Source organism: Carassius gibelio, chromosome B2 (genome assembly GCF_023724105.1).
Source record: "Carassius gibelio isolate Cgi1373 ecotype wild population from Czech Republic chromosome B2, carGib1.2-hapl.c, whole genome shotgun sequence".
Taxonomy (NCBI): domain Eukaryota; kingdom Metazoa; phylum Chordata; class Actinopteri; order Cypriniformes; family Cyprinidae; genus Carassius; species Carassius gibelio.
This window is the reverse complement of record NC_068397.1, coordinates 25917629-25942005: the sequence shown is the minus strand read 5'-3', so window position 1 is coordinate 25942005 and position 24377 is coordinate 25917629. Positions and strand designations below refer to the sequence as shown.

Sequence of the window (24377 nt, the reverse complement as noted above, 5' to 3'; positions counted from 1 at the left end):
GATGATAAAAGTGTGTGTAAGAGGGAGAGAAAGAGTGGGAAAGCGGAAGCAGGTGCATGCTTACAGAGCCGTGGGCATTAATGTTGTTTGTGTATCTGTGTGTTTTTAAGAGCAGGGGGTGGGAAGTGAGCTTCGGGTTAACCTGAGGCACAAATGGGGGGAGAGAACAGGCTGTGTGTGTGTGTGTGTGTGTGTGTGTTATAGGATGGAGAAGGGGTATGTTACCTCCAAAAAAAGCCACCAGTGTCTTCCACACATGTGAGGGGAGAAATCCGGGTGTCAGTTCATTAACAACGAACATGGGAAAAGGGGTGAGTGTCTTCTTGTGGCGCTTCATCAGTTATTCTGTCTATCCTTTTCTCTTGACGGCTTTCTTTCTTTCACTCAGATTGTAATGAGTGCCGTGCACCCTTAAATAATGTATTGTTTAGTATCACAGCGTTCCTTTGGAATACAGCATGATTATGTAGGAATATGTTTGTGTGGGAGAAAAGTGACAGAAAGGAGGTGGAACGTGAATATCACAAAGAAATGTTTGGGTGATGTGACAAAATTGTAACAAAATTGAAAGAACAAAGTATAATTTGCCTTTAAGAGTATAAATAATGTTTTTAAAACCAATAAAATGATTAATGTTATGACATTATTTGTATGACAGTTAAGCTAATTTTCGTTCTTTTGCTATAATGTAAACTATATTATTAAACTATATTAAAGGCTTAAAAAGTATATTAATTAATATTATAGAAAATTAAAAATAACTAAATAATAAAAATATGCATTATTGAATAACAAATTTAATTTACAATTTCATAAATAATGTAATATAATAAAAAATATTTTTTTTCACATAGCTGTAATGACAATTAAATGATTAAAGGAAGGGGAAAAGTAGCTTATGAATTATATAATGTCACAATGCAAACAAAAATCTACAATTCATTTATAACTGATGTTTAATTCTGGGTGGGAAAATATGACCTGAACATTTCACAGTGGACGCTGCATCTAATTTATAATGTTTGTGAAATAATAAGTTATTGTCTGTCTGTGATTACTGTATGTGATTATCTGAACATTATTTTACAGATAAGACTCTGTCTGTATCCTCATAATAAGACTGAGAGGTGTGATAGATCAGGCTTGATTATGTTTGATTGGTATTAATATGAATTAATTTCAAAAGGAGGTCTGATTTAAGGAGTAATGAAGGATCTTCTGCTGCTCTATATGTACATGTGTCTGACAAACACGCATACAGTCACAGCTGAGTAAGATTGACAGGACCAGGTGACTTCCATGACACCCTGCTCCTAGTGTGTCAGCACACCGCACTCACAAAGTACACTACTTTACATGAACCGAAATGCTCAGGCACATTCAGTGTTTGATAACACTGTCAAAGATCTGTCATAGTTTTACATACAGTAGCTTGTTGTATGTAATTTTAAAGGCACGACAATGACTGCATTATTATTATGATGTTCAGTAAAGTACAGAGCTACAGTTCAGGTGTTATAAATATTCAGCTGACTAATTAACAAATATGTGCAAACATGATATGAATATACATTTAGGAAAGAAAAATCTCAACTGAGGATTTATTAAAAGTGCACTTGTTTCCCCTAGATAGCAATGTGTAAAAAAAATATTTCTTTATATATACCTAATATAGACTAAATGTATATAGTATTTCCCACATTTTTGAACAGTATATGATTTTTTTTTTTCAACAATGCTGCATTTATTTGATCAAAAATAAAGCAAAAACAGTAACATTGTGAAATACATTGTAACATTGTTTTCATTTATTTTAAAATGTAATTATTCCTGTGAATTATTACAAACTCATTACAAATAAAAAAAAAATAGAAAAAGTGGGAATGCACTGTACATATGAAACTGAGAAGTCTCATATGCTATGAAGGAGCAACATCTGAGTAATAAAATTGTATTCTCTGGGTATTATTCTCTCTGTCTCAGTCCGGACATGAAAGCAGCCCCGAGGCTGCTCCAACGGGAGGAAAGAGAAAGATGAAAGATAAAGATTTAGATGAGCTGAAGAAAGAGGTGGCACTGGTAAGAAGTTATTATCTTGTGTCTATGCACATTGTACAAATAACAGAGAAAGTGTGTGAGCCTGCAGGTATGAGAGTGTAAGAGATGATAATTAGAAATTAAACAATGAAATTGCCTCTAAAAGAATGTGATACAATTTGATGATCCAACTAATTGGCAAACATGAAGTGTTGTATTATATCTGATGTTCTTGTGTGTGTGTCTGCAGGATGATCATAAGCTGTCTCTAGATGAGCTCAGTATTCGTTATGGAGTTGACCTTGCCAGAGTGAGTCATTTTTACTTCCACCCTCGACATTTGCAATAATGAATCGGATATTTTTCTAATCGTCATGACATTTTACCCACCGGCACATTCAAGCAGCACACCCATGGCCACATAAAATGCTTAAATAATATATATTCTGGCCCACTAAGAGCTTTAGCTAAATAAATATAACATTTATAGCTATTTTGCGATATTTTAACTTTTAAGTTTTATTAAATTGTAAATATTTTTTTGCTGCAGCTTAGTTTACTTGTTTAAGCTCTTCTAGCTGGTATCCACCAATTGTTTAATAGTTTAAGTGACTTAAAAGGCTTGATTTTCCAAGTGCCTTGAGAAGCTAGTTATTTAATTTTATTTATTTATTTATTTATTTATTTATTTTTATTTTTATTTTTATTTTTATTTTTATTTTTATTTTATTTTTATTTTTATTTTTATTTTTATTTTTATTTTTATTTTTTATCCAGTCTAGTTAACCTGGACTGCATTTGTCAAAAGCATTGAAAGCCTAAGCATAAGTAGAAAACACAGTCAAGCCTTATAATGCTTTTGGAAAAAGTTGTCCTGGTCTCTAATCATGACTTGCCTGCTGAATGCCCAAAACCTCTCTAAAGCCACCATCCTTTTGACCACTTTAGACCAGTAAACCACTTTAGACTGGTTCAAGCTATTAGCTGGGAATCTTCAAAGTTGCTGCAGGGAATCTTGAGTAACTTTGTCTCCATCCCACCAGGGTCTGACCCATAAGAGAGTGCAAGAAATTCTGGCCCGTGACGGTCCAAATGCACTGACCCCGCCGCCCACCACACCAGAGTGGGTGAAGTTCTGTAAGCAGCTGTTTGGAGGATTCTCAATCCTGCTCTGGATCGGTGCTATCCTCTGCTTTTTTGCCTACAGTATTCAGGCAGCCACTGTGGATGAGCCTGTCAATGACAATGTGAGTGCACTAACTATCCGACCAATGAGAATGAGAGGGCTTATTTAGCAGCCAATAAGACTGTGAGTTGTTGTTAGAGCTGTAGCCTGTTCCAGACACACTGACTTCTTTAAATCTGTCTAGAGTCTAAATGTTATTTGAGCTTAGGTGATGTGTGCTGTAGTGTAGCATTGTGCATTGAAATACAATAAAAAAATTTTTTTTTTTTCATCTGTGAAAGGAATGAATATTTAAAAATCCCACCTGCTTATTGAGCAAATCTGAAAAGTCTGAGATGCTGTGAACACAAATATGTCATTGAAACAATTATTATATATAAAAAAATCGAAAAAATATAATTCATAGTAAATGTAACTATATGATTGTAATACTTAAGTAATTCCTTTTTCACAGGATTCCTGTTTTAAAATTCCACTTAAGCATTGCTCAAATCCGAAACAACCCCCTTATAAGGAGATGCTGGTACAGTATCAAAAAGTACTCAAATGTCTCTAATATTTAACTAATACCTGGGCAAGTTCCTTTTTTACAAATCTCTAAGTTTTTTAAAATCCGTATTTAAGCCGATTAAAAGAGGAAATCACATAAATGAAGAGTTAAATTGGTTTCACTCCGCCAGAGGGGAATTAAAACCTGCTGCGCATGTTGTTGGAGACTGAGGTGGATACATTGCTTTTAGCTCTGCTGTCCCATATCCAGTATGATGAATGAGTCCCAGTCTGTGGACTGAGCTCCCAGCTGCTTGTGGGACAGTTTAGGGTCAGTGATAAATGAAAATGTGAAGTTAAGGATCATTTAACTGTGTTTGCTCTTTTACACCATGATTTTTGTGCATTACCCATTCTAAACGGTTTAGTTTAAGACTTATGAATGTATGAAATGGACTGACTATGCTGTTCTTTTGCTAAGTTAATGCCTATTTTTCATGTAAACATGGTTAAAATATGGCAGCTTTTGTGGTGGCTGGTGGGCTTATATCTTTATACTGAAACCTATTCAACAGCTTTTGTATACTGGTCATGAATATGTACAGGTGCATTTCAGCGTAGAATCTCAGAAATGAAAGAATAATTTAACCGCAAGATGTCAGCAGCTTTGCATAAGGTCGTCTATTAGTTGTTTTTTATAGTATATTTACAGATGAAAAAAGAGTTGTGGAGTCAACAAAATGTGAGCCGTTTTGAACCCCATGACCCTTGACTTGTGTTTCCCTCTCTCTGGTTTACTGTAGCTGTATCTGGGTGTGGTTCTGTCTGCTGTGGTCATCATAACCGGCTGCTTCTCATATTATCAAGAAGCCAAAAGCTCCCGGATCATGGACTCGTTCAAAAACATGGTGCCTCAGGTTAGTGTGATAACAGCAGTGGATTGCTTTGGATAAAAGTGTTTGCTAAATGAATAAATGTAAATGATACCAAATCCCAAACGGAAGCCATTATGAGCAACATTTTATATGATTTACATAAATCCATGTAAATCCCTTTTAACATTTAAAAGCCCATGTATGATTTATATAAAAGTATGTAAATCCTTCTTAACTTATGAAAGAAACCACATGTCATCACGTCACCCCCCCCCCCCCTCTCAGAATTAGCTTTGTCGGCATGGTGATTACAATATTTCAACAGTTCATATGTTACGGAAATAAATATGGTGAAATAAAGTAAAGAAATAAAGAGCAATATAAAAGACAGGGACTTGGTAAAGGCGAAGAATAAAATGTATTTGTTTTTCTTATTTTTACTCGCTTTTGCTGAATTACTTTATTGAGAATAATTTAATTCTCTCAAATGAAATTAAATGTTGTCATTTTAAAGTAACTTTAAGATTAAACTATAAATGCTAAAATAGAAGAGAGCACAATAAGTTGAAATACAAAATTAATAAAAATTATAAATACGTTTTACATTTTAAATTAAGCGAAATTATAAAAGGTCATTTTAAAGTTACTTTAAATACATAAATACATGGTTGCATAAAATAAATCATGATTAATAGACAACATCTATAAATATTCACACTCGTACAGATACATGTGAATGTGTTTCTTTCATAGAATAGATTGCATATTACAAACTCTGTTCTGACATGCTCACTGTTCCCAAATAACTTTTCTCCATCATGTTTGAGGAACTTTGGAATGGACTTTATGTCTTTCAGCAAGCTCTGGTGATTCGTGAGGGAGAGAAACTTCAGATCAATGCAGAAGAGGTGGTTCAGGGAGACCTGGTGGAGATCAAGGGTGGAGACAGAGTCCCAGCAGACCTTCGGATCATCTCCTCCAGTGGCTGCAAGGTATAGAGAGAGTGCAAGTGATGTAGATATTAAGAGGAAGATCTCAGATCTGAGAGCAACCTATAGTCTTAGCAAGAATCCTGAGAGAACATCCTCTCTTCTGTACCTCCTGTCTGTCTTACTCAGGTGGACAACTCATCTCTCACCGGAGAGTCAGAACCTCAGACCCGTTCTCCAGAGTTAACTCATGAAAACCCTCTGGAGACCAGAAACATCAGCTTCTTCTCCACCAACTGCGTTGAAGGTCAGTCCTTCATTCATACATAATAATGAGTGTGTTCATTCGTTCATTCATTCAAATGATTTTTTTTCTTTAGCACATTAATGGATTAATTCCTTTTTGTGTGCATTCATTCTTTTTTGTTTATTTGACACTCCTTTGTCTTACTTTAACTTGAAAATTGTATTGGTTTTTGTGTATGTGCAGGTACAGCCCATGGCATAGTGATCGCTACAGGAGATCGTACAGTGATGGGCCGCATCGCGACTTTGGCGTCTGGTCTGGAAGTGGGTCAGACGCCCATCAACATGGAAATCGAGCACTTCATTCATATCATCACAAGTGTGGCCATTTTCCTGGGTGTGTCCTTCTTCATCCTGTCACTCATTCTGGGCTACACCTGGTTGGAGGCCGTCATCTTCCTCATTGGTATTATTGTTGCCAATGTTCCTGAGGGCCTATTGGCTACTGTCACGGTGAGACCATCTTACAAACACATATTATGAGATACATATGCACTATATGTTTTGAATGTTTTTAGTAAGGGTGTGTTAAATTGATCAAAAGTCACAGTAAAGACATTTTTAATATTATGAAAGATTTCTTTTCAAATAAATACTGTTCTTTAGAACGTTCTAGTCTTAAAAGAATCCTGTAAAAAATGTGGAAATGGCTGCTGAAAAATCTAGCTTTGCCATCACAGAAATACAGCAACATATATTTGAAAGTATATTTGAATAGAAAACTGTTATATTTCCTTTTGTATCAAATGAATGCAGCCTTGGTGAGCACAAAAGACTTCTTTCAGAAACATTAAACAATCTTACCGACCCCAAGTTTTTGAACAGTAGTACGCACAGACACAGAAGTTTCTCTTTGTTCTCGTTCTTTTTTATTTTATTTTTAAATCCTTCTCTCTTTGTAAGGCTCCCTCTGCCATAGATTTTTATAGACCCACAAAAACACTTTTCAAAAAGCAGAAAGACCGTGACACATTGTCGTCTCTCCTTTAACTCCATTCAATCTCTCTCAGGTATGTTTGACTCTGACTGCTAAGCGCATGGCTCGCAAAAACTGTCTGGTGAAGAATCTAGAAGCCGTGGAGACTCTGGGTTCCACCTCCACCATCTGCTCAGATAAAACTGGAACCTTAACTCAGAACCGGATGACTGTCGCTCACATGTGGTTTGACAACCAGATCCACGAGGCCGACACCACCGAGGACCAATCAGGTTAGATGTCAGTAGTAGACACATAGGTTTAATCTTTAATCAGTAAATAGTGTCTTGATTTTCAGTCTCTTTATCACACAGATCTATTGCAAATACGATCTGACTCAATTAGTTTTTTGAAGAAAACATGGCCGTTAGGACACAATGTAAGCTTCCAGTGTCAATTAGAGTTGCTGATCACAATTACGGTGGCCATTGTGTCCTTGAGCGAGGCACTTTACCCATAATCCTCAAAGGACACTTTTCTGGTAATTAGCATATGTTAGGTCGCTTTAGATGAAAGCATATGCTAAATGGGCAATGTTTTGATATCTCTGAACATTCACAGGGATAATTCTCCACTTGATCTTTCATACATCTGTATATCTGTTTGAGCACATTTAACCAAATCTCTTCTTTTCCTATGTCACTCTGTGTGTGTGTGTGTGTGTGTGTGTGTGTGTGTGTGTGTGTAGGCTGTTGCTTTGATAAAAGCTCTCCCACATGGTTCTCTCTGTCTCGAGTGGCAGGACTTTGTAACCGTGCTGTCTTCAAACCTGGACAAGAGAAAATTCCTGTGCGCAAGGTAATGCATCACTGGCAAAACCATTCAAAAGTTAGGAACCAACAAGATATTTTATTATTTTTAATAAAAATTAATTAATACTTTTATTCAGCAAGTATGCACTGATTTTTATTCATCAAAAACATTGGGGAAAAAATAACGCTCCTCACTGTCAACATTGATACTAATGAGAAATCTTTCTTGAACACCGAATCAGCATATTAGAATGATTTTTTGAAGTAATAGCAGCTGACACTTCATCAGTGACATCACAGGAATTAAGACTTCAAGACTTTAAAAATATACCAACCTTAACATTTTAAACAGCAATGTAGATTTATGTGAATTATAATTAAGAGATTGTGCTCTGTTGTTGTTTGATTTGTGATGGTGTGAGTTTCTGTGTTTTTAGAGGGACACAGCTGGTGACGCATCAGAGTCTGCTCTGTTGAAGTGTGTTGAGCTCTCGTCCGGCTGTGTTCAGACTCTCAGAGACAACAACCGAAAAGTGGCAGAAATCCCATTCAACTCAACTAACAAATACCAGGTGCAACAACAAGAAACCCCTGGCCAAAGTTGTAAAGATTTTAAACAAACAAATGATGTCGATGTCATACAGATATCGATTAAGCTGTAAATAATCCCCATCTCTCTCTCTTAGCTGTCTATTCACGAGATAGAAGACAGTCCCACTGGACACATCCTGGTGATGAAAGGAGCCCCAGAGAGGATTCTGGACAGGTAATCAATACCAGAGCTTGATACATGAAATCCATATATAGAACAGATATATCTTGAATCAATAGCTGTGATTAATGAGACTATTATTTGATTTATAGTTATATAATAGATTATTACAGTATTGTTACTGTGAACAAATGATTAAGATTATTTTAAATAAAATAAGTATAAAATAATACTTAAAATAATACATTTATTGAATTAAATATTAGTTGAAAACTTAAGCTTAACAAATTAATAAAAAATTGGAAATGTTGCCCTTTCAACAAACTGAATTAAAATAAAGATAAGTAAAAAATGATTAAAATGACTAATACTAAAAATAAGATAAAAATTAATTAATATTAAATAGAATAAAAAAATAAGAAAAATGACAAAAACACATAATGAAATTACTATAACTTAAACTAAAACCAACTAAACAGAAGCTCCTTCAAAATATTAATAAATACTAATAGTATTATGAGTTTGTAATAACCCTGTTATTGGCAATATGCAAACATGATTTATTAACTGTGATTATTTATGGTGCATCATACAATTCCTATTTCTGATTACTAGCTGTAATTATTGTTGATCTGCCAAAATTCCAGCGCTGTTGTTCATATCTGGGATTATTGACAGCCATTTTCATCTTTAATCAATAACTGTGATTATTGGGTGATTGGTAATGCAGGTGCAGTACCATAATGTTCAACGGAGAGGAAATGCCAATGGACGAGGACTGGCTGGACGCCTTTCAGGGAGCGTACATGGAGCTGGGCGGACTGGGCGAGAGGGTTCTGGGTGAGTTTTTACTTTATTAATTAACCCTCTTTTCCTCTTTATTTCCTTCCTTCTTCAATTCTCTACCTTTTTCCATTTCAGGGTTCTGCCACCTGTTCCTCTCTCCCTCACAGTTTCCGAGGGGGTTTGAGTTTGACTGTGATGATGTGAATTTCCCGGTCAACCAGCTTTGTTTCTTGGGCTTAATCTCCATGATCGATCCACCTCGAGCCGCAGTGCCAGATGCTGTAGGGAAATGCCGCTCCGCTGGCATTAAGGTATCCATTTATAGGTTCCATCCATCAATTTATCTTCAATTCAGCTTTTTATGTCCAGTGGTGACCATAATCCATATTTACAGGTTATCATGGTAACGGGTGACCATCCTATAACTGCCAAGGCCATTGCTAAAGGTGTGGGCATCATCTCTGAGGGCAACGAGACAGTGGAGGATATCGCTGAAAGACTTAATATACCTCTGAGTGAAGTCAATCCACGGTCTGTGTGTGTGAATCAGTCTCTTTTGGGTGTTTGCTTGAGAGTCTGGTTGCATATGTGTGTGTAAACTAAATCTATTTGAAGAGGTTTTTATCTGCTTTTATTGCTTCTCGACAGATAATGGAATGGGGCACTCTTCTGTGTGTGTGCGTGTGTGTGTGTGTGTGCGTTTCAGAGACGCAAAGGCCTGTGTGATTCATGGTTCAGACTTGAAGGACATGAGCTCCGAGTATCTGGATGATATTCTGAGGAACCACACAGAGATTGTGTTTGCTCGCACTTCACCTCAACAAAAACTCATCATCGTGGAGGGCTGCCAGAGACAGGTGTGTGTGTGTGTGTGTGTGAATATTAAAATATCACACACTAGATGTTTTACACATGACAAATTCCACTGAATACAAGCTAGACTGGAATATCAGACCTTTGGAAGTTTTATGTTTACATTCATTTTAGCAGGTGTTTCTTAAAGGGTATGTCATTTTTTTGTTCATGGTTTTGTTGGAAAAAGCTATATTTTGGTTACTGATGTCATTGTCACCGTGCATTATTCATTGTAACCATGATTTTAGGAATGCACGATAGTATTGGAACTTTATCGGAATCGGTCGATAAAAGCTTAAAATGTTAACATCGGCATCTGCCGATAAAAAAAAAATGCAGATATGCCTTGCCGAAAAAACAAATAGCTCACATGTGGTGTGAGTGGTAGAGATAAAATCACATCAGTAATGTGGCTAGTCTTGAAACAAACTTTTGACTGAATGATGATTGGTTTCACTGTTTTGCATCACCACATTTGGATTTGAGATTGTGTACATACAGAATGATGCATCTGGTGCGGCGGCCTACATGGAGGTAAAATATACAAATCAAAGGAATAAAATAGATATCGGCAAAAAGTATTTTATATCTAAATTCTAGTATCTAAATTAATACTTTTATTCAGAAAGGATCCATTAAGTTGATCAAAACTGACAGTAAAGGCATTTTAATGTTACAAAAGATTAATATTTCAGTTGCTGTATTTTAAACTCTATTCATCAAAGAATCATATAAAAAAATGGATCACGTTTTCCACAAAAATATCAAGCTGCACAGCTTTTTTCAGCCTGAATTATTAGAAGAAAGTTTCTTGAGCTCTAAATCATCATATTAGAATGATTTCGGAAGGATCATGTGACACTGAAGACTGGAGTAATGAGGCTGAAAATTCTGCTTTGTCACAGGAATAAATGGCATTCTAAAATGGAAACATTAAAATAGAAAGCATTTTCTTAATTATTATAATAATATTGCACAGTACTGTATTTTTGACTAAATAAATGCATCATTGATAAGCATAAGAGTCTTCTTTTAAAAATATGTTTTACTAACAAAACATTTCTAAACAATAATATATACTTAATGTCTCCATTCAGGCTGCCTGACAGACGTTTTGACTCTGACTTTGATTTTCTGACTGGTCTTTAATTCTGAATGCTTGAAAACTCTTTCTCCGATTCTGACTAGCTGACTGGTCTTTGACTCTGATTCTGATTGGCTGGCTCTGGCTGCAGGGTGCCATAGTGGCAGTGACAGGTGATGGGGTGAATGACTCCCCTGCTCTGAAGAAGGCTGACATTGGCGTTGCCATGGGAATCTCTGGCTCAGACGTCTCCAAGCAAGCTGCTGACATGATCCTGCTGGACGACAACTTTGCCTCAATTGTTACGGGGGTGGAAGAGGGTAAGACACAGAAGGAATATTAAGTATTAGGACAAAAGAAATGAAGCATTACACAATTTCCTTGCTTTCTCTCTTTCAAATTTCTAAATGTATTGGTCTGCAGTATATAACATTCAATAAAATAATATACTTTGCGATTTAGGACGTCTGATCTTTGATAACCTGAAGAAGTCAATTGCGTACACACTGACTAGTAACATCCCGGAGATCACACCTTTCCTGCTCTTCATCATCGCCAGTGTGCCGCTGCCTCTGGGCACCGTCACTATCCTCTGCATCGACCTTGGAACTGACATGGTGTGTTATACACACTCATACTTGTGCGCATTCAGTCTTACTTCCAATTCCTGTCAAGTGTGATACTACCCTCGGGCACCAGACACCAGACCATTTCACACAGAGACACACACAAACACACACACACAATCATGTAAGCATCTTTGTCATCACCGTCATCATTCTCTCTCTTTCAGGTTCCTGCGATCTCTCTAGCATACGAGTCGGCAGAGAGTGACATTATGAAGCGTCAGCCCCGAAACCCCAAAACTGACAAGCTGGTGAATGAGAGGCTCATCAGCATGGCTTACGGACAGATCGGTCAGCCTCAAGTGCACTTGCACACACATGCCCTTTATAACTTATAATTCTTGTAAACTTTGTGGTCCGTGAAGAATTACTTTGTGCAAACAAATGAACATCAGATGAATCATGCACTTATTTTTTGATGGGTCACTAGGTTCACTTGTTGCCTAAGGCAAGAGAAGACATGATAAAAAGGGGAAAAAATTTTTTTAACTACTTATTACTTTGCTTTATATGTGTAATACAGGATAGTGTTGGGTAAGTACAAGAACCTTTTTATGCTCAATAGTCATGGAACTTATTTTACGTAGAAACAAATAGATTTAGCACTATAAGTGTCAATAAAAAAACACTTTAGAAATCTGAGGGGGGTGAATAGGCCTTGTGCTTCTGATTAATATTGTGAATAAAATAGCTTTTCATGCTCTGCTGGGATAAAAGCAATTACTTGTGTTTTTGTGTGTAGGCATGATCCAGGCGCTGGGAGGATTCTTCACCTATTTTGTGATCATGGCTGAGAATGGCTTTCTGCCGCAAACGTTGCTGGGAATTCGACTGGATTGGGATGATCGTGCAGTTAATGACCTGGAGGACACCTACGGACAGCAATGGGTACACACACACACACACACACACACACAATACATTAAAAGTATACTTCCAATATTATTTATTTATTCTTCTTTAAAAATATATTTTAATATGTTATTTATTCCTGTGATGCAAAGCCGAATTGTCAGACTCCAGTCTTCAGTGTCACATGATTCTTCAGAAATCATTCTATGCTGATTTGCTTCTCAAGAAAAAACAGTCATTCAGCATAATATATTTGTGGAAACTGTGATACTTTTTTTTCAGGAATCAGCATTCTTTGAAGAATAGAAAGAAAAGAACAGCATTTATTTGAATTTATTAATTTTTATTTTTTTTAAATACTGGTGAATCATTAAAAAAAATTCAAACCTATTACTCAAATAGGTTTATATGATCAATTGTAATTAGGCATGGAATTAATTTTAATAAATCTGTGCAAAATAAAATAGATTTGCACAGTGAACTCCAAAATTATGTGTCGACATAAAGGAGATATATATATTTTCATATTCTTACCAAAATTATTATCTTTTTATTTGTTTTTAACATTTAACAGGATTAAACTGCAAATTATTAGACTGTTTAGTATTATTATTTATAATCTGCAATTTACAGAACATATGTGCAGAAAGAAACTATTTGAAACATGTTTGTATTTCCTCATGTATTTATGTAAATATGTATGTTTCAGACTTACGAGCAGCGTAAGATCATCGAGTTCACCTGTCACACCTCGTTCTTCACCAGCATTGTGGTGGTGCAGTGGGCCGACCTCATCATCTGCAAGACACGCAGGAACTCCGTCTTCCAACAGGGCATGAAGTCAGTATGTGTGTTTGTGATCGTATTCAGGAGTGTGATATTTGCATACGCCTCTGTTAAAGGCTATTCTCTTACCCGTGCACGTACAGTAATAGGATTCTCATTTTCGGACTGTTTACTGAGACGGCTCTGGCAGCCTTCCTGTCCTACTGCCCTGGTATGGACATTGCCCTGAGGATGTACCCACTCAAGTAAGGGACACACACACACACACACACACACACACACACACACACACACTTCTGCACCTTAGAAGAGCTTATGTGCTCTGCTCCTCCTTTTCCTTTCTCATTTTCTTATTCCTTTTACAGGATTATGTGGTGGTTCTGTGCTCTCCCATACAGTTTACTAATCTTTGTGTATGATGAAATCCGTAAACTGATCCTACGTAGGAATCCAGGAGGTGAGCACAGATGTTTGCAGTTCTGATCAGTTATTTTAAAAGCATTGAGATACTGTCTATAGTTTTATAGTTTATTCTATATTCATATCTTCTTTTTATGTTTTCATTTTAATTGTAGTTATATATATATATATATATATATAGAGAGTTATATATATATATATATATATATATATATATATATATATATATATATATATATATATATATATATATATATATATATATATATATATATATATATATACATTATTTAAGTACATCAAGCTAAACTAAATAAAATTTTGAAATATTTCCTTGCAAACTGGCTGAAAGAATGTTTATATTCTCATTCTGTGCATTTAGGTTTTAACAAAACGTCTTTTATGGTTTTAATTTTAGTTTTAGTTTTATTTAACTATTAACTATTTATTTTACTGTTTTCTGTAAGTATACTAGGCAAATAAAAACTCCACCTCGGTACTCAAACTGATTCATATTACATTTAAAAATGTTGCAGCTTAAGTTTTTCAATATTATTATTAAAATTCAAGGTTCAAGAAACAATACAGTAATATTACAGAGAATCTGTAGAGCCTAGTAATTTAATCCATGTGAGTAGAGCTTTATTCTGCATATCTTTTCCATTTAGTTAATTAATTTAGTTCTTTCTGTCTTTAATTTGCAGGCTGGGTGGAAAAAGAGACCTACTATTAACAAGAATATGCAGTCTGCATAACTGCTGGTGCTTGTGTCTGTTTGTGAAAGATATGAAGAAAGGTAATGAGACAAAAGAAGAATCAGACAATCATGTGACATTTATCATGTAAGAATGAATGTGTACGTGCACTGGGCATAATCTGTTTACATGATGTATCCTGAATATCATTATCCTCAATAAGCTGATGATTTAAAAACCAAAACAGGTTTACTGCAGGTTTCAGGATCATTACATTTCGACTGAATTGATGTTCCTGTGAATTTATAACTTTTAGGCTGGATATAATTTTTCTTTTAAAGTTAACTCATTTGTGTGAAATGTAGTACTATTACATACATAATTCAAAATGTGACCCTGGACCACAAAACCAGTCTGAAGTCACTGGGATATATTTGTAGCAATAGCCAAATATAAACTGTATGGGTCAAAAATATAGATTTTTCTTTTATGCCAGAATCATTATTAAGTAAAGATCATGTTTCATGATATATTTTGTAAATTTCTTAATGTAAATATATTAAAACTTAATTTTGATCAGTAGTATGCATTGCTAAGAACTTAATTTGCACAACTTTAAAGGCGATTTTCTTAGTATTTTGATTTTTTTGCAGCTTCAGATTCCAGAATTTCAAATAATTGTATCTCAGCCCCATCCTAACAAACTAAACTATAAAATATTGCCACATCCTAACAAACCATACACCAATTGAAAGCTTATTTATCCAGCTTTCAGATGATGTATAAATCTCAGTTTTGAAAAATTGACCATCATGACTGGTTTTTTGGTCCAGGGTCACATATTTATTTGCGATTGGTGTTTATGTACTGCAAAAATATATGAAAAGATTTTTGCTGGTAGGCCTACTAGTTTAATGCAAAGCTATTACAGATGTGTGGTAATATTGCTACAATTAAAATTCTATGATTCTACTTAAATATTTGTAAGAAATATAAAAAACAAAAATTCAAACTAAAATTGTGTGGATGTGTAGTTTGTCTTTTTGAACGTGGCATGTTTTCTAACCTAGACTCTGTACATGAAGATTAAATAAAATATCTAATGGCTGAATATACCTTTCTTTTTGACTATTACTATTTAAACCGACTGTGAATATAGTCAGGAATACTGATTTACATAATTTACTACCAGTGCGGTCAGTCAGTATGAAGTAATCCGCTACAAGTTACCATTACTGACAATTAAATGTTGCTATTATTTACCATAATTTATTATAATATTATTATATAATAATCTCACACACGCAGAGAAAGATACCGAGTGAGAGAGTCTTACATACCATGCAGAATGTCGCGCAATATGTAAATGATATTCTTTATTGTATTTTCCTTTGGAATTCTTCAGCTTTTAAGAACTGACGGTTTCCCCATTATTGGGCGGGCTAATGCGCAAACGACAATCTCATTGGCTGGTGCTCACCTATTATCGTCCCTGTTTTGATTTCAGCAAATCAATTCGAGCAAAGGCAGACAATGTGATTAATATTCATGAACCCAGCAGCTCATTAATCCTTAGTTCATTTAGGTTGTCATTAGAAGTAGAATTCGTAGAAGTTATCTTATAAGTGACTGATAAGTGCACTTTCAGATACAAAAAGAAATAAATAAAGAAATAAACTGTGCTTATATAATTAAGTGCTAATTAAGCTAATATATCAGATATTTAATATTAGTCTGATAAGCAAATAAAATTTACTAGCCAACGGCAATTCTATTGCCAAGGTGTGCATAGTGTTGTTGGGGATTATTGTATAATATTTCATTTGAAAGTGTCTATATTTAAACATATTTGGCATATTTGAACATTATTCTTAAAAGTAACACAATAGTTACTTTTGCCTGGTAATTAGTTAATTTTATAATGATGTAACTCAGTTACTAACTCAGTTATTGTGAAAGTAACTAGTAACTGTAACTAGTTACTTTTCTAAAGTAACATGCCCAGCACTGCTGACTAAAGTGTCATTATAATAATATCAGGTGCTGCATCCTATTTCAGTCCTTCAGAGTCTTGTAGCCGAGATTCTAGTAAGTGTGTGTCGTAATGTCACATATGTTCCCACTCTCACTGCCACGGCACAAAAACACTTATACAACTTTTGGGAAAATATTTTGTATTACAATTCTTTATATTATTTTGCTTTCTATTAATGCAATACAATGAATCACAGTCTAGTCTCCCTGTGGCTTAAATTATTGGCAGTTTAGCATTTAGTAAGTAATCTACACCAGAACAAAAGATAACATCCTTTCATGCCCGAAAACATTTTTGTCTTACATTGCATAATAAATTCTGACAAGCCTAGTACTGACTTGGTTTTCATCCGTTTATTTTCACGGAATGGGTACAAAGGATTGTGGGTGACTAAAGGTCGTGGAGGATACATCCCATGCATCCTTCAAATTCAGCTGGATGAAGGACGTGAAACGAAGGCTGCATTCCCATTGAGATGGCCTTCAGCAATGTTTGATGACGTGGCAGCCGAGATATGCAGCTTTCCATGCTTGCTAACTCCAGAAGCGAAAGTGGCCTTGAGTTTTTTTGAATTCGCAGATATTGTAAACACCTTTAAAGTAAATTTGCTGAAAAGATGCCTTGGGAATCCAATGTCATTGTGTTTTTTTTTTATTCCAAGTAATGTATTTGACAAACTTGGTGCCCTATCTTTCTTATAAGTTATAAAGTTAATTTATTGCCTGACAAGTTACCTATTTCCTACATAACTTTCATCAGTAATGTCTTCTTTCATGGCACTTATGTTTTGTCCATAGTTTCTACCCCCACAAAGTTCTCCTCTGGAATAATGCTGACATAACTGTTAGAAATAAGTCTCTTTTTTCCTCTGGGTGGTTTAACAAAAACTTGAACTGCATTCTTTCAGCATTTGATAATTTTGGTAATATTTTTTACTTACAAACAATTTATGAATCTCCATGATTTTCCAGTCCCATCAAAGGAATATAATACTTTCATGAAAGCTATGCTAACAGGATTTACCCAGTTAATTAAAAATCCCCTTAAGTTCAGTAAAGGGAATATTGTTTATTCAGCTTTAAGTTTGGGTGGTATCGATATCTTAGATCGAAAATGCAGACATATTTGCAAAATATTACAAATTACAAATAGAGATTTTTTTATGAATTATGACAAATTTTCTTAAAATACGTTGCCGTTTTATTTCTGTCCTTTAAAAAAACAAAATCTTTGTGTGGATAATACCATAATTTGATGCATGTGTGCAAGCACATTTTATGGGTTTTCTGTCCTTATTTTTTTACTATTGGTGTTTGTTAGAATGCATCCATGTGACGTTTTAACAAGTTCTGCAATAAAAATAATTTTAAAAAATGAATAAAGAGTGAAGCTTTAAGCACCTAGCGTATGTACTGACCTTACCAAAATGGCGGTGGCGAGTGAACTCGTTTGTGACATAGCGCATCCGGCTGCGTCACGTCCGAACACTCAAGCTCAAAAACATGGCGTTGCTTCTAAGGTCAGTATGGGTCAGTGCGAACATGTAATTATTTTAATGTGACAGTTTTGCTTTTTCTTTTGTATAAGGTGAAATTAATCGTTGTGACATTCGTTTTGATGCCATCTTAGCTGTCAGATTGGTAGTCGTAAAATTGAGGTTTGCTGATGTTCTTAACAGTTTCAAGTGCACTTTGATTTACTGTAATCTTTATAGCCTTGCGTTATGTTTTTGTTTTTATTCTCTGTCCATTTATTTTTCTTTCAAAAACAGGATACTTGAAAAATGTTAATTTTAATAATTTATTCTGCTGTGTTTGTTCATACTGTCTGTAAGGTTCTTGCCACCAGATGATAATTACATAACAACTCTGAGTAGTATGTTGTGTGTTACTTTATTTGTAATGTCCATATGTCTGAGCTCGTCTCTGGAGTCCTGTCATATGCACTGACTTCCATTAGCAGATTGCTGAGATTTTTAGGATTAACTATAGAAGACGTTAGGCCTACTTATTTTGTATTATGTGACTTATATAAACACACAAGCAGAGAATCTTCATATGCAGGTCTCTGCTGCTGTTGTTGTCTTCAAAGTGTTTAAGGCCATATTACCAAAAGGTCAAGTACTAACGTTTTCTGACCAGTTAAAGGCCAGATTTGGGATATTTCAAATGTACAGAATACCTAGGTGTCCCTGCTGCACAGTTTTTACTGTATGCAAATGTAGTTTATACTAAAATGTGTCAGTTTTATATTTGCATGAACAATATATGTGGTTTCTTTGTGTTCAAGGACGGTGGCCCGACAGGGTCTGTGTTTGTCACGATCACAGTTCGGTGTACTCTACAGACCGTGAGTATTTTTGTGTGTCACTAACACATTTTCAAATGAAGAATTTGTATTAATGTATAAAGCTCCTGTTGTTGTTTTTTTTCTCAGTGCAGTTCCTATGGGAACTGCAGCAAAAGAGGAAATTAACAAGTTTTGGGCAAAAAACACACAACTCAACCGACCTGTCTCCCCACATATAAGCATCTACAAGTGAGTGTTAACACGTCTGCTTCTTGGAGTGTTTGGATCATACTATCTACAGGATTATATGTGAGAGGATGTTGGTTTTAAAAGAAATGTGATTAGTTTTGAATGGAATGTATCTAAATTGTCCAAAAAACAAACAAACATTGAATGAACAGCTTTGGTGTTTTCAGGTGGTCTGTCCCCATGATGATGTCCATCTTACACAGAGGAACAGGCGTAGCACTGAGTTCAGGTAGCTAACATAAATACTGTGTTTAAAGGATGTTAGAAAAATAAATATAATGATAAATATATTAGCATCCACATCAAAGCATGATAACATTCTGTTTATCATGTTGTTTGCCGCTTTAAATGCTCAAGCACTTGGATTCTGATTGGCTGTCAGTGTTTTTATTGTTCATCAGCTGGAAAAAAGATTCTGAAAGTGATTCCAACTATGTCTTTCCACTGTGTTGTTATTGTTATAGCTGTGATGTGGATTAAAACTTTATAGTTATCACTGTAGTTATTGTTTGAATATAACAATAAAAATAGAATTATAATTATAAAAATAGATGCTGATATTTTGTTTCTCAGGAATCTCTGTCTTTGCACTTGCTGCGTTGGTGTTACCTGAGAGTTACCCGTATTACCTTGATTTGATTCACTCCATGACTTTTGGGCCCCAGTTTCTTGCTTTCAGCAAATTTGCTCTGGCCTTCCCAGTGGCTTACCACTCGTTCAACGGCATCCGGCATTTGGTACACAGACAAACACACACACACACACGCACGCACACAAACACATATATATAATAATTAATTATATTCAGATTCTCTCCTGCTGTGATAATGACTCATGACAGTGTAACAAGTTGTATGTTACCAAATATGTGATCTAAATGTGAAATTAAAACTAATACGGTTCACAAGTTTTGGGTCAGTAAGACTTTTTAAAGGAATTAATATTTAATAATATTAATTAATTTAGTAAAGCTAAGATGCATTAAATGGATAAAAATACATTTACAAATGTTAATTATATTTTTTTAGCTTATAAATGCTATCCTTTTGTATTTTCTGTGAATTAACTGAACGATATTTGTATCAAAACGTTTTAACATCGATAATAATAAGAAAATAACCAGAAAATAATAAATTACATAAAAAAAAATATTGAAACTGAAAACTGCTATTTTATATAATAATAATATTTCAGAAAATTACTGTTTTTATTCCATTTTTGATACAATAAATATCTCTTTGTCTCTTTCTTTCAGGCGTGGGATCTTGGGAAGGGTTTTAAGATTCCTGAAGTCTATCGTTCTGGCTACATTGTCATAGCTTTGACCGTTCTCACCTCGATCGGTCTCGCTGCCATGTAAATCCATAGACATGACACACAAATGAAGAAGACGTGGACTTAGAGAAAGTGGTGTTCTTTTGTTTATCTGTCTTAGAAGTGGTCTAGAAGTGCCAAATACATTAATATAATAAAAATTATTTATAAAATAAAAAATATATATCAACCCAAAAAATATCCTCAGTGTTTCTCCATGTTGAATGCCTTGCACATTGCTAAACTGGAAAAGATGGGCATAGCACTTAACTTGGCATTTAAAATGAACTTTATATATGAAAATGTGAGGAGTGGGCTGAGCATTTGCCTTGTTTTATTGTGTCACTGCAGTATTTCCAAATATGTTGACTTGTGTGTGCTTGATTTTACTTCAGTTTAATAAACTCACTTTGGGTTGCAAAAGCCCTTCACATTAAATTCACATTTAGTCATTTTGCAGACGTTTTTATCCAAAGCGAATTACAATTGGATATATTCAAGCAGTTCTTATTAAAGATGCAAACAGATACAGGAAGTGCTTATAATGCCATGTTTTAGGCATTGTTCAAATAAGCTAGGAAGAGAAGGAACAAGTATAGAGAAAGACACTTTATTTTTTATGATGAAGTCAAGTATCCTCAAAAGAGATGATTTTTTAGCTGCCGCTTGAAAAAATTCAGGGATTGAGTATTCCAGATAGGGGTGGGAAGATCATTCCACCAGCCAGGAATGGTGAATGAGAATGTTCTGGAAAGTGATTTTGAGCCTCTCTGTGATGGTACCACGAGGTGTCGCTCACTAGTGGATCTCAGACTTCTGGAGGGGGTGTAGATTCGTAAGAGTGAGTGGAAGTAGGTGAGTGCTGAGCATGTGGCTGTTTTATATGCAAGCATCAGTGTCTTGAACTTGATGCGAACCACAACTGGTAGCCAGTGCAAGAAGATAAAGAGAGACGTAACATGGGCTTGTTGAAGACCAGTCGTGCGGCTGCATTCTGAATCATTTGTAGAGGTTTGATTGTGCTAGATGGAAGTCCAGCCAGAAGATAATTGCGGTAGTCCAGCCTAAAAATTACAAGGGCCTGTAGAAGAAGTTGTGCAGGATGCTCCAATAGGAAAGGCCTGATCTTTCTGATGTTGTGCAATGCAAACCTGCAAGATCGAGCAGTCTTTTCAACAATTAAACATCTAGACTCTGTATATGTGACAAATGTTGTGTGATTTCCGCCCAGCATTATTCAGTAATGACATGAAGAGGTGAAGATCGTAGTATGACTCACATAATGTTTTTCTCCATTTAATTTCCTGTTGCATTTGCATCTATAATGATACTTTTTTGAGACAATGCATATAAAACATTTATATCTGTTGCCTTCATGTGTCATCATGATGGTACCGGTGATGTTTCGTAGTAAGTTAACTGCTAATAAGAAAGCGTGATTAGAATCTTGTTAGTATTTTAAATAAACCCAAATGTTGAAATCTGGCTGCACAGGTTAAATTATTCTCCTTGAATCTTGTTCACCTGAATGGTAATGACAGGGATTGCTGTGGGCTTTTTTCATTTAAATGGTAATGTCGTAAAATGGATTGGTTTGGATTACAGACTACATGCAATCACTACACTGAATGTTTATTGAAAAACTCCATCCTGGAGTCCTAAAGCACCTGGTCTCTCATCACTTCCCTTCCTCTTTAATATTAAAAAAACCCAGTTAAAGAGATCTGAATATATTTATCTGCATCTGAAATTAGAAGGCTTGTAATTCCACTTGTTGTGGTCAAGAATAAACAAATCATGTTCAGTTTCAGTATTGCATCAGGTTTTCAAACTGAGATCTAGCGACCTTATAGGGTCTTTTGAAAATACTTTGAACTCTCCAAGTTATGTTTAATAGTGATTCTTAACACATGTTTCAATTTTATTTATAACCATTAGATTAATGATGAGTACCGAGTAACTATTTTTGTTTCATTATTGCCATAGGTTTAACAGTTAAAACATTATGCATCCTCACTCTCTCCTTATATATATTTTATGAAAATAAATAAATAATAACGCAGTTCCTCTCTCTTTCCTTACAGTGTGTATATCTATATATATGGTCATGAATTAGCTACTGTACATTACAGAATTTCTTCTTCATGTTGTTACCTTTATCTCCTCGAGGTTGTATGGAACTATTCTTTGTAAAGCGTCGTTGTAATAATATTTATGAAAAGTGCTGTACAAATTGAATTGAAAATGTTTCTCTTCAGATTTATACATTCAAGGGTACTCTAATGTTGAAGAGAATTCATCGTTAATTTAATAGCCTACAAAGTAGTTTCCTATTTTCCATTTTTGACAGAATACAAATTATTTAATGTTTTTATAATATCATGTTCACTGTTTTCACTCTAAATGGGTCTTAATGCACAAAATAGCTGCCTTTGTATTTTATTAGTATAGCCTATGGTTATTTTCAGGAGCTTGAAAGCCCATGATCTAAAAAGTGACAGGTAGGTTATTTCATCTTACAACGGACTCATTTGAAAATAAACAAATAATTAATCAACAAAACGCCGCTTTTCAGGTAAAGTTAATGTTATTTATTTCTCTCACGGATTATGTTTGTTTTGTCCAGAATACCGTTGATAGATGATTATTAAGAGTAGCCTATGCCTCGCGAAATAATTACCGTTTGTTTGAACTATGGTAGTAATTTAAATAACATAGAGGATTTGTAGAGTTTCTGAGACTTCTACGATTGTCGTTTTCAAAAAAGTGTTCAAAATGAAGCATGATTATTTCTCTTACGGATGCTGAGGGCGGCTGTCCGCCATTGCAGCACGACGTCAGGCGAGAGAAGCGCGTGCGCCCCCTAGCGACCCATGACGCACTTACAGCACGCGCAGGACACTGGTCCTGATGCTGCAGAATGCGGTACTGATGCAGAATATAACCTCGCTTTACGCTGCATCATGTGGCTCTGTCTCTGTGGCGCAATGGAATAGCGCGCTGGACTTCTAATCCAGAGGCTCCGGGTTCGAGTCCCGGCAGAGATGAATGGCTAATGACGCCATCGCGGGATGATGGCTTTTTTTATGAATAAATAGGTTTTACGATGCTCATCCGCCACAGAGGGTGCGATGCATATTACATTTTTGTGAATGTATGCACTCGTGCATGACTAGCAATAAACTATTCGTTATGAGAACAATAATAAAACATTAATTTATTATACTTAGGAAAAAAATTAAAAGCGTATGAGTTTTTTTCTGCAGTTATTTATTGACCAGTTTGCAAACGATATGCAACGGTTTGGTAGCTTGGAATAGAACTCTTAGTTTTGTAGATGTTTTCTAAAACTTTTTTTTTTTTTTTTTTTTTTTTGAAGAGATGCAGCATATTATGTAGTGGATGTATCTTATAATACCTTTTTTGTGAATGAATCCTTGTGTATGCATTCCAACAAATCACTTTTGGTATTATACTTTTAAGTTTTTTTTTTTTTTTTTTTAATCCACTGTTAATTAAAAAGAAAGTCAACGTCACAAGTCCCAAAATGCAGTGGTTTGGAAACTTTCAATACACAGTATGCTTGATTTTTACTTTTTTATCTCACATTTCTAAAACAGTATTTTTCTTTTTAATGCATTCTTGCCCCCTTTACCCTCTCAAATCAGTTCAGATGTAATATACTTGTCCATGGCCTTGCCAATGAAGTCTCTCTAACGTGAAGAGAATTATCCTCAATTGCACTTGGGAGAGAGAGAAAGATCCTGCCAGAGAGATGGAGAGAGACATCAGTGTCCTATTGATTTCTCAGCGAACGGTGTGATTGGCTCTTCCCGGTCATTACGGAATAGAGATAGAGAGGAATCTCACCTCTGCACTGCCTGATCAAACTCTACAGGAAATTCTCTTCCAGGAAACCCTCCTTCACCCTGTCATGCATTTATCTGAATTGAAAGTGTGAATGTTCACTAGAGAGTTTCTCATTCACTCATTTATCCACTTTGAACTCATTTTCATTCTCTCATCTACCCACACGAGGCAATTTCACCAGAATAATCCAGCTTTGAAATTCTATCTACAATTTTACCATTCATATGTGATCCTGGCTTGTTCATCTAAGCTAT

At 35.2% G+C, this 24377-nt stretch overlaps 2 protein-coding genes and 1 non-coding gene across 4 annotated transcripts; all 3 read left to right on the top strand.

Moving 5' to 3' along the window:
• The first annotated feature begins 164 nt into the window (after positions 1 to 164).
• On the top strand, positions 165 to 15477 carry atp1a2a (ATPase Na+/K+ transporting subunit alpha 2a). Its single transcript, XM_052548301.1, has 24 exons — positions 165 to 311; positions 1984 to 2079; positions 2288 to 2347; positions 3081 to 3284; positions 4516 to 4629; positions 5445 to 5579; positions 5706 to 5823; positions 6007 to 6275; positions 6833 to 7031; positions 7487 to 7596; positions 7988 to 8122; positions 8237 to 8316; positions 8993 to 9102; positions 9184 to 9359; positions 9443 to 9579; positions 9755 to 9905; positions 11139 to 11307; positions 11450 to 11604; positions 11781 to 11904; positions 12356 to 12501; positions 13175 to 13305; positions 13395 to 13496; positions 13617 to 13708; positions 14376 to 15477. The coding sequence occupies exons 1-24, from the start codon at positions 219 to 221 to the stop codon at positions 14402 to 14404; spliced, it is 3135 nt and encodes a 1044-aa protein (XP_052404261.1). The 5' UTR covers positions 165 to 218; the 3' UTR covers positions 14405 to 15477.
• Positions 15478 to 17834: 2357 nt separating this feature from the next.
• sdhc (succinate dehydrogenase complex, subunit C, integral membrane protein) lies at positions 17835 to 20691 on the top strand. 2 transcript variants are annotated; one of them, XM_052549662.1, is made up of 6 exons: positions 17835 to 17920; positions 18691 to 18750; positions 18838 to 18939; positions 19107 to 19168; positions 19513 to 19676; positions 20195 to 20691. In XM_052549662.1, exons 1-6 carry the CDS (start codon positions 17904 to 17906, stop codon positions 20297 to 20299), a joined length of 510 nt encoding a protein of 169 aa, XP_052405622.1. In that variant the 5' UTR covers positions 17835 to 17903; the 3' UTR covers positions 20300 to 20691. The 2 variants fall into 2 exon arrangements, with proteins under 2 accessions (XP_052405622.1, XP_052405623.1); XM_052549663.1 differs by lacking the exon at positions 17835 to 17920 and adding an exon at positions 17959 to 18058.
• Positions 20692 to 23226: 2535 nt separating this feature from the next.
• trnar-ucu (transfer RNA arginine (anticodon UCU)) lies at positions 23227 to 23300 on the top strand. Its single transcript has one exon. It is a non-coding gene; the product is annotated as a tRNA-Arg (tRNA).
• Positions 23301 to 24377: the final 1077 nt, after the last annotated feature.